The following is a 10,941-nucleotide window of genomic DNA, read 5'->3' as shown; positions in this document are numbered from 1 at the left end:
ACCATCATTGAATGAGGACACAGTCACCATTACACAAAATCTAGATATTTCATGGAGCTCTGAGATCTCTGACTTCTAGTTGTTACATGATTTATTGTCAGTAGTGTATAGCAAATGGTATTTACTTGTACCATAGAACCATACAAGTAACACTTTAAACTTCTCTCCTTATAGTTCAGAAAGTAATAGTTCATAGTTCAGATATATATATAGTGCCTCTAATGGGTGGTAGAAATAATGTGCCAGAGGCTGTGGCCTGGCTCTAGGCTCTACATTGTCATGGTAGCTAGCGATAATACGGAGTCAGGCACCCAGGCTACGGAAGCTCCAAGACTCAAGAACTCAGTACATACATACGTATACAGTGCCGATTCATAAATTCCGCAAAATGCTTGTATGTGCCGGCTTGTCGTATGCATCGCTAAATACTACCGCAAATTAACAATAACTATTTTGTATTCCTGTGGTTTACTAGGATTTTTACTTTGGGCCGGAATTTTTTTTTTAATTTTTGCCCGCGCGCATTAGTTTGGGGGTCTTCCGAGGATGCCATCCAGAGAATTAAGTCGGTATGGCGTTATCAGAAAATGATGCTCATCTTGAACATCATACTTTGAGGAAATTCAGAACAAAAACTCCACGACAGGAGCGCCATGTGGGTCCTCAGACTGCTGCAGCCTCAGGACTCCTGAACCCCGCAAATACATCAGCTATTTCCTCCTCAGACAACAGCTCAAGGTTGTAGCCAGGCATCTGAGAGCTGGTTTGGTTTCTTGCACTGTCTCCAGCATCCAGAAAGTCGTAATCGTTAGTTTCTCCCAGAGGGGGGTTGTCCTTTAGCACGAATTCGAAGGTCTGAGTGCTGCTGCCTTTTTCTTCCACCATCCTGATCAACTCGGGTCCATTAAATATGTCAAGCAACTCTTGTTCTGTCGGTCTACGGCGAACTTCGTATGTTTTCATCCTGTTTTCCCTCCTTCCACACGATACTACCGTAAGGGCGGCTGTTTTAACCCGCTGGATCATCATGTCAGCGACTTTCTCGTTTTCCGTCTTCCCGCCTTTTTGCTCGGCCATGGCTTCGTGGTAAGCCTCGTCCAAGATGGCGACGAACATGAGGAGCATGACCCACTGGAACAGGCCGAGCAGCGCGAAGTAGGCCAGAGGGCCCAGCACACTGCTCGCTTCTGCTATCACATAGTAGCTAGACGCGCTCTGTATGATCACCAAGATGGTCTGTAGAGCACTGGGAAAGGTCGCGAAGCCTTCCAACTTGGTGCCGACGACGAGGTAGAACAGCATTGTGAAGGAGCAAAACATGATGCCAAACATGATGCCGAACCCAGACAGCGGACCCGAAGCCTTTTTCATGGTATCTGCTCAAAAGTCAGAAAAAAAAAGAAAAACACAATATTATCATGAAAGTCCATCTGTGTTGGTACTAATCATGGTAAAATGTTGAACGTTATTCCAACACAAGGGTTACACATTGATCAAATTTTCAACGACCACTGTCGCCTTCATCAGGATAATGAGGCATTAAGGAGGCCAGTTTTGTATTGAGTGGAAACTACATAAGTTGTTACTTTCATTTCAGACATATTATTTCTATTACTTGACCTCTAATCTCCAATGCTGGTTTGTTTCAAGTTTGTCATAACATTCAGCATAATTTGTATGTTTTATTTATTATCATTATTGATAGAGTAATTACCGTTATTATTATGGGTTCACCACACCACGAAGTGGTGTGGTGAAACCATATTGCTTTTTCTGATGTTTCTTCTTCTTCTTCTCCTCCTTCTCCTCCTGCCATTTTTTAAATGGATTCAGCTTCTTCATTTTAGGGCCTAAGGTCCTGAAATTTGGTATGGAGGTACAGTGGGAAAATACCCCTAGGCGTTTTTTAAATTTTTGTGATACAGGCTTTTAGAATGGTTTTATTTGAGTTTTTTGGCTGTGTTATAGCAAATGTATTACTGTGTTAGTTTGCCTTGTTTACCACGTTTGGGCATGAGTCATCACAATGGAATGCAGGGCATCAACCAATAGGCATGCAGCTTTCCTCTATACTTCTTGCTGATTGGCTGTTGGGATTTAACTTGATTAACACCTGCACAGAAGCATTTCCATACTGACAGTATGTCTGTATTCAAGTGTTTTGGTAGGTATTTCAAGCTTTCCTGCTCCAGCATTGGAATGCCGGGCATGGACGTTTTTTTTTTATTTTGAAAATCAACAGTTTGCATTATGCAATTAAAAATCCTAACCAATAAAGTAGGGAATAGCTATCCAACTGTTGTTTTAGTTGTATTTTACTTCATATTATAGTTATATCAATGTGAATCATTGTTTTCCCTTGTGTTTCTCATTCTTTCCCTGCCATGTGGTAAAATGTGGTGAACCCATCGCTGTATTTGCTCCAAAGCAAATATTGGCCTTTCTAGTTATTATTATTATTATTGTTATCTTACTTTATGTTGCTGGACTCCAGGAAGAATAGTATGGAGTTTACCTACCATACTAATGGAGATCTCAATAAACAAACAAACAAACAAACATATATCAGGTCACTTCAGACATCACTTAACAGAGACGGTGGACGATATAAACTTCCTGGCACGTTTGATGAATTGCTGACGTCACGTATCCGTAAAGTCTCGTGTGAATAAGGTCACGTGTCTTTAACCGTAATTCTCGCGAGATTACGTTTTGAAGTGATTGGTCATAAATTATCCTGATGAAGGCGACAATGATCGTTGATAATTTGATCTCTGTGTAACCCTTGTGTTGGAATAAAGTTCAAAATTTTACTAAAAACACATTAGGTATTTACATTGATTTATTTTTTAGCCTAATATGCATTCATCGTAAGAAAGCCTTAGCTGCTCTACGAAGCTAAGGAAAACGTGTTCTCAAGAAGACACTTTTATAAAACTTGTAATGAGTGTGCGTGGACCAATACATACTTTGGTCCTTCCATTGATATTACAAATGATTGATTCTGAGTATCATCAGTATATCAGTATTGGACATACAAGTCTATTTTCCTTTGGCGTAACACACACACGGTGGTCAAAATTGGGCCCCGATCTCCCCACCTGCAGTAGAACCCGAATCATGTTCGATCTGACGTAATTCGAATAGAACGGTGTTCGAAATGGGGTCACCCGCGGTCATTTACAGTAAACATGGATCTTCCGGCCCCTTTTTACATGTGTACCTCCTAACAGAAAAAAATCCACCTTTTAACAAATATAAACCATTTCCTGGACAACTACATCTCTGCCTTCATTTTGTAGTGGGCTGGAACATGAAACGAAGCTACTGCCGTTATTGTGGGTGACCTTGAAGATCGTACTCATCAGCCTAAATAAACACTAGTCATATTCATGCCGTATAACATGCGTGCAAAACTCGTTTAAGATTGGAAACATGGAGAGTCCAACATATCTCATTGACGGCTCAAAATGACCGTAACGGGTTTGTCCTGAATCGTGTCTTAGGGATTTTCGAAAAAGGACCTTGATTTTGAATTATGAGCAATTGAGTGCGAAAAATGTCAAAAAATGCCGTTTTTTTCACATTTATGTCGACAAAAACTATACTTGAAATCAGAAATTAAAAAATTCCTAAGACACGATTTTTGATCCTAGTCGTCGAAAAATATAATAATCGGGGATTTTGGGTAATATACGTAGCCAATCTTAAACGATGTTTGCCTAAAAACTTGACTCGGACTGTCTCGGACTGGCGCTCCAAATCCCGAAAAAAATCGTCTTTCGGAGCGAGATTTTTTTAAATTAGTAATTTAACGTAAAGAACTAGCATTAAATCTATGTAAACACGATGATTTCATTTTATTTTAACGGAATTTACCCTCCAATACTATTTGTTTATCTTCAAGTGGTTTACGGGTAGTTTAAAACAGGCCAAACTTGCGTCTTGTAACCTGATACGTTTTCGAATCCCCCTAGCAATGGGAAAGAATACCGTAGTGACAGACCACCGTGACAAACAACAGGCTCTCATTGAAAAATGTAAAACCACTGTTGTATCCAAAACCGTGCCTATCCAGTTCTATGCCTGAATGGGCTAGTCTTGATGCATGCAAGAACGTAGATCTTCTGAGGGGCCCATGCTAGGTTCTGGATACGCGTGGACTATCCAGAACGGACCGATTCTGAGCATGGTTTTGGATGAAACACGGTTCTGAATACAACAACCACAGTGAGATGTACAAAAGTGCGCACCTGCACCCCGAACGATGTGCTTGTTGAACCGAAACAGATGCAGCAGCTTCAGAGTCGCCACACAGACCAGCCAGCCTAGCACGTACGTGTTGATCTGGTCCCACAGCGCCGCCTGGCGATACTTCTCGTAACTGTTTCGAGTAGCTGCACAGGATGGAAATTTTGAGTTACTGAAGCATTGCATGTTGTATTCCGGTAACTAACGGAGCTATTGTACTTTGCATAACCGGTAAACCACCTTTTTAGTCGTCAAACACCTGTTTTGTACTTGTACGTACAAGCTGACCGGAAAGACCGGACTGTAAGGTTTGAACCACTCACACCGGGAAGGACCTCTACTCATTTCGATAAGTGTGTTGGTAAGGTTTCGATAACACGCGTGGGGTGTGGCTCTTCCCAAACACGGGACTTCCATTTAAGGTCCTATCCGAGGGACGTCCCTAACCGAAACTAGGTACTACTCATTTTAATCTGAGTGAAGTGGGAAAAGTCGTGTAAAGTGCCTTTCCCAAGGACACAAGATCGGCGACATGGTAGGATTCGAACCTTGGTCCTGAGCCAAACACTCGCTACCGTGGCCGTTTACGGCACACTACCCTATTTTGGTGCCGTAGGCACTGTAGAGATAGAAATTGGTACAGTGCCCTGTAGGTGAGATAACGTCTTAAAACCTTCTGTATTCCTTTGCGGTGTGTTGAACCCCAGGATAAGATACAGCGTGTACAGGAGGATCCCGATCTCCGCCAGAGACAGGAGCGCTAAGCACAGCTCCAAACAGTTCCAGAACATCTTGAAGTACTCAAAACCCATCAACATGATCCTGGAAACTGACAAGATGAACAAGATGTCAAAAGTTGTGATTTATGATTTGCCGCATTTGTGGAAGGATTGACATAACATGTGACTATCTCCTTTTCAAGATGTCAAACCTAAAACCAGACTGTAAGGTTTAAACCACACACACCGGGAAAGGCCCCTACTCTTTTCGACAAGTGTGGTGGGATCTTTAACATACTCCAGGCGTGGCTCTACTTAAACAAGAGATGCCCCTAAAAGAAGCTATAGGTGCTCCTTTACACCTGAGTTGAGTGAGGAAAGTCGTGCCAAGTGCTTTTTACAAGGACACAATACCAGGACCTGCCAGGGACTCGAACTCAGAACCTTCGGAATCTGAGTCAACAACCCTTACCACAAGACCACCTTGCCACCTAGTGAGGACCTGTGGCTTCTCCGTAATATTCCGATATCCTACTTTACTAGACGCAATTTACTTCAATTATTCTTGACAGTATGTAGATAACATCGATGCAACTTCTTTGGAATAAGTCACAATTTTACTCTATGCTATAAAGATATTTTAGTTAGGCTTAAATTTATATTATTCAAGACTATCAGTGTTGCACAGAACTTTGAACCAGCATGTGAACTCGGCTAAAGACCATTGATGGGGAGCATGGAGGTTGTTTAAAAGGAAAAAAAATAGCCTGACTATATCAAGTTCGGCTAAGCTGGTACCTTGTGCGCAAAATGTGCAGAATTTTTTTGCACCATTCCTCATATCTTTTATTATATATTGCGATGACAAATATAAACCAGGTAAGAATGGTCAATATATCACATATCATACTTACGCTCTCTGAAGACGAAGTAAAGTGTAAACAGGACGAAGACTCCTTGAAATGCTGCCACGACCTTGGACCAGACGGTTTGGAAGCGGAAGAGGCGTACAGTTGTGGCTTCTACTTTTGAGTAAGAACTGCCCAGCGTTGGGAACTCTGTCATCAGCTCCATGATAGAAAACAGGTTCGTGTTTGGGTTGAAGATCGTGAACTGTACAAAGACAGCCCGGGTGTGTTGATCTATCCAACCGCTAGATTCTAACCAGTCTACGGTAGACAGTAAGGCTGCAGTCGTGGTGTTGGTCAGCTCCACGATGTAGCCTCCGCCATAGTACGTTGCATATCTTCCGCTTGTAGGAATATCTACATAAAGGGAAAAAAATTAGGTTTACGTTCTGAACACTCCTTTGCCTTAAAAGAATTCAGACATGACTACACTGCCTCTCAATGTAAGGCAATCTCACAGATTTCAGGGCAGCAAAACTGGATAAGACAATCTTTGTAATATTGATACATAATACTTCACATTAGCACATTTGAGTCAGCATTTCATACTTAAAAACTGCAACTTGGCATCTAAAACTGCAGAAACAAGCCCCAAAAGTAGTCCTTTATTTTTGGGTGGTACCCTAAAAATAAGCATAGGGCCCTTCCTCTAACCATTTTCCGTCTGAATTTTTGGAATGTTTCCACCATGAGAGTCAATAAACATTGGGATAGTGTGGTTTTAACTCAGTATGTAGATAAATGACTACAATCTTGGCTTTAAAAAAGTCAGGTTTGCCCTACAGGTGCATTGGATGCTTTTAAATTAAAAGAAAGAAGTATGGCATGAACATGTACTTACCATACAGCGTTGGTGAGTGATAAAGCCAAGGCTGTTCTTCTTCTGTGTAGTTTTCATAGATTATCGGATCCTCTGTTATATTTGCTGGTCCTGCCCAACCCTCGGTGTAATGTCTGTCGTCGTTCGCAAAGTAGCCGTAATCCTCATCGCAGTTATCGATGATCCCTAGGAACGGTGTTGGGATCTTGCATTGCTCATCTGGAGAAAGCAAATGCACACAAATTTATTGTAACCTGTGCAATGACATATGTAGAAAGAAATACACACTTTTGATACAGGTACGCACAGAAAGACATAGAACGAGACACACAAATATGAAACAAGGACGGAAAGATGGGCACCAAAAACAGGACAAACGTCTTAACCAAGGACCGACAGAAGGAACACAGAACGGGGCACACACAAATATATACGTATGGAAAGAAGGACACCATAAACGGGACAAACGTATGAAGCAACGACCGACAGAAGGGCACATAGAACGGGACACCCATCTGAAACAAGGACGGACAAAAGGACACCTTGAACGGGACACACACATTTGAAACAAGGACAGACAGAAGGACACATAGAACGGGGCACACACAACTGAAACAGGGACTGACAGAAGGACACAGAACGGGACACACACATCTGAAGCAAGGACCGACAGAACGATACAGATCGGGGTACACATGTCTAAAACAATAACCGACAGAAGGACACAGAACGGGACACACACATGTGAAACAAGGACCGACAGAAGGACAAATAGAACGGGACACACACATCTGAAACAAGGACCGACAGGAGGAAACTTGCCTTGTTTGACCCTAAGCTGGCGGAATCGCACAGTTCCAGCAATGAATGACTGGTAGTCCCTCAGGTAACCGTCTGTCTGCAGAGCCATGCCGTTGTACCACGTCTTGGAGCTTATTTCAGGAACTAGCGCAAGCTCGACAAAGTTCCAAAATTTTTCAAAAGTTGTTGCCTGGAAAAAGAAACAAGAAACATAATATGTGTTAAAAGTGCATGTGTCGGACAGGAGTCGAATTGCGTTTAAATGGTAAGACTCGTTTTCAGTAAGAAGGGAAAAAAACACATGCAAAGTATGCAAATTACGTTATTTGAAAATACATTTCATTATATATCATCTATCTTAGAGGTGCCAGTGAAAGGAATAACAGCCTTCCCCTTAGTACAATTTACCAAGAAACAACTTGAAGAAGAAAGAGTGACACTGGAAAGCGCGCAGGTTTTGAGTTGAAAGACATAAACTTGTCACGTTGTGTTTGACACATTAATAATGTAATTAAAGTAGATGGTTACAACGCAGTGTCTCCTGTTTGTTTATTCTTTTGTAAATTATCTGTTCAAAACGGTGTTGGTACAAACTATGAGGCCATTCTTTTCAGGTCATGTCAACTAAGAATTTACCCAGGGAATGCTTGGAACCTGTTATCAGTGAACCAAACTTTTATTTATTCCAACATGTAATGGTACGACATGGTTACGGCACACTCAAGCTTTTCAATTTTTACGCCACCACCAACATAGGACAAAATAATAATTTTCATCTGATTTAAGAGAGAAAGGTCGTGTAAAGTGACTTTCCAAAGGGCACAAGATCAGTGGCATGACAGGGTTCGAACCCGGGACCACTTGATTCTGAGACGAGCACCCTACCGTTACCCACAAAAAAAACAAACAAAAAAAAAAAACAACCTTTTGCAGGGAATGGTTCCCGCCTCCAATAAAAAATGTGTCGCGGAGGTGCTTGGTCTGATGATACATCATGGAGTCCCGTGGTCCGTTGGCGACAATAACCAGTACGGTGATGAACAGCAGGTAGAAGAGCAGTTCTTTGAACGCGGCTCTTAGCGTCAACTCCCGGAACCGCTGTGCGCGGGACTCCGCTAGATCCTCAGGGGTCGGCGGATTTGCTTCTGTTGTGGTCGGCATGCTCCAGTTTTCCTATCGAAGAAGAAATTTTATTGAACTAGAAAAGTAACATTAGCAAAGCAAATGCATAATGTTTATCTTCGGATATGGTCTGCTCTGTTAATTCTTACTCAAACACATTCATATACATGTATATGGTGACAGGAGTCTAAATGCCTACTATGAGATTGCAACATTATGTTACCCAACACCAGTTACTATGGTGACACACGTCAACAAAAGAGGCCATTGGCCAGGTCAAAGGTTAGTGTTTGGAACAGAAGAAGAAATGGAGCAAAAACAATATGTTTTTTTAAACATAATGATGAATGAAGACCTATATTGTACACAAATACCCACTGGGTTAAGGTCACAACAAAAGAATGGAATACAGATAACGTTACATATATACATCGTCAAGTAGTTACAATTAAGTAAAATCGGTTTCTTCTCGTTTCTTAGTAATGGCAAAAAGGAAGAACAGGTATGTTTCAATATAGAAGGTATGTCTTAGTTCATTATAAATAAAAAAAAATATCTGTACCGCTTAGATGAACGAAGAGGGGAACATAGATTGTATCAGATTATAAAGATCTGCTCTCACTTTGCCATATAGTTTACATTCTAAAGTTTCTTTTGAACGTAGCATTTTTTTAACGTTAGCAGCAAACACCTTTAACTGAAACACAATGCCTTGAATTTACTCTATAAAAAGGACTCTACTATTACTAGTTTACCATAATGAGAAATTATGGAAAGTAAAACAAAATGATGAAGCAGTTCCTTTCCAACGATTTGTAATCTGAAAAAAAATGACACCCTAGAAGCCCATAACAAAGGGGTGTATATGATAGATAAAAGCATGACGTACCATATCCGCAGCCATATATATCTCATCCTCTTCAAGTTGTCCAGCCGGTACCTCCTCATCCTCGCTATCTACTTTCTATTGGATCAAACACAAAACAAAAGAACTGAGCATTGAACTCCTTCAATGTAATATTTTTTTTTTTCTATTCCAACATTTATACAAGACATGGCGACGGCACACTCAATTTTTTTTCAACTTAGTGCACGCCAAGTAATTGTTACGGATGACTTCAGGGCGCGCATTGAAAAAAATTCTATTGCTCTCTAGTCAGTAGTCAACATGCCGAAAATGAGCAAAGATGCCTGTTGCCATGTCGGAACGTGGATAAATAGGAAGAGAAGGGACAATGCAAGGCTCTGATTTCTCATCATTTTGATGCAGTGATGGATTTCATTCCTTTTATATGTGATATTCCCATTGAATCAAAACCTTCTGTACAATGATTGAACACTTTCATTTTTCAGTGACAAGTGGATGTTGTAATAGTTGGCAGATAACAGCACAATATAGGTATCATTCCTTGTTTGACAAGGTTTATGATGTCAAAATTTGAAAATGTAGGAATCCTGTTTTTTGCCCCCCCCCCCTTGTTTTTTTCGCGCTATCGCATTAGATTTGAAGTCTACGGAGAATGTCATCCATACAATTTACTTGCTGTGGCCTTATTTGTATGCCGCTACCAACTCAGACAAACGCATGATAGGACACCAGACATACTTATTTTCACCTGAGTGAAGTGAGGAAATTCGTGTAAAATTCCTTTCCCAAGGGCATAAAATCAGTGTTAGGATTCAAACTCGGGACCTCTTGATTCCTAGCCGTACGTTCTGTCGTTACTCTACACTTATATGTTTCCTAGACCAGTTGGTCTTACCCTGAGAATGAGTGCGAAGAAGACGGCCAGTAGAACGATCTTGAAGGGCTGCGTGATGAGCAGGTCGATGAAGAAGGATGTGAGGAAGGTGAGGAGCCAGGCCTCGGCCTTCTCCCGCCCGTACTCGAACCCGTACAACATCGTGAAGAACGCCGACAGGAAACACGACACAAACACCAGGAAGTACGCTGCAGAGAACAGTTTTTTTTTTATTCCAACATGTAATCACCAGACGTGGTGACGGCACACTCAAGTTTTTTCAACTCATATTAATGCCGCCACCAACACAGGGGACAAATACATGATAGGACAATACTCATTTTCACCTGAGCGAAGTGAGGAAAGTCGTGTTAAGTGCCTTTCCTAAGGGCAGAAGATCGGTGGCATGTCAGGACTCGAACCCGGGACCTCTAGGTTCCGAGTCGCGCACTCTACCGCTACACCACACGACCCCACAGGGAAAGTTTGAACCTGAAGATGCCACCGTCAATCGATGATTACAGAAGTTCGGCTCAATTAACTACGGCATATCAATCCACCTCAAATCAATTGCCTTC

General features: G+C 41.5%; 1 protein-coding gene across 1 annotated transcript in view; it reads right to left on the bottom strand.

Annotated features, from left to right (window-relative positions):
• The window catches only part of LOC109471281 (polycystic kidney disease protein 1-like 2), a 35,037-nt gene continuing 24,096 nt past the window's right edge, over positions 1 to 10,941 (bottom strand). Inside the window, exons 24-32 of the mRNA XM_019770565.1 lie at positions 10,385 to 10,572; positions 9,511 to 9,585; positions 8,424 to 8,672; positions 7,521 to 7,689; positions 6,720 to 6,917; positions 5,885 to 6,235; positions 4,925 to 5,080; positions 4,254 to 4,397; positions 1 to 1,376 (exon numbers count right to left, since the gene is read on the bottom strand). Of these exons, the coding sequence (XP_019626124.1) occupies positions 664 to 1,376; positions 4,254 to 4,397; positions 4,925 to 5,080; positions 5,885 to 6,235; positions 6,720 to 6,917; positions 7,521 to 7,689; positions 8,424 to 8,672; positions 9,511 to 9,585; positions 10,385 to 10,572 (2,243 nt within the window). The 3' untranslated portion in view covers positions 1 to 663. The remainder of the gene's footprint in view (positions 1,377 to 4,253; positions 4,398 to 4,924; positions 5,081 to 5,884; positions 6,236 to 6,719; positions 6,918 to 7,520; positions 7,690 to 8,423; positions 8,673 to 9,510; positions 9,586 to 10,384; positions 10,573 to 10,941) is intronic.

The sequence above is a fragment of the Branchiostoma belcheri genome, unplaced genomic scaffold (assembly GCF_001625305.1).
Source record: "Branchiostoma belcheri isolate BF01 breed outbred unplaced genomic scaffold, Haploidv18h27 scaffold245, whole genome shotgun sequence".
Taxonomy (NCBI): Eukaryota; Metazoa; Chordata; class Leptocardii; order Amphioxiformes; family Branchiostomatidae; genus Branchiostoma; species Branchiostoma belcheri.
This window is presented reverse-complemented; position numbering and strand designations above follow the sequence as displayed.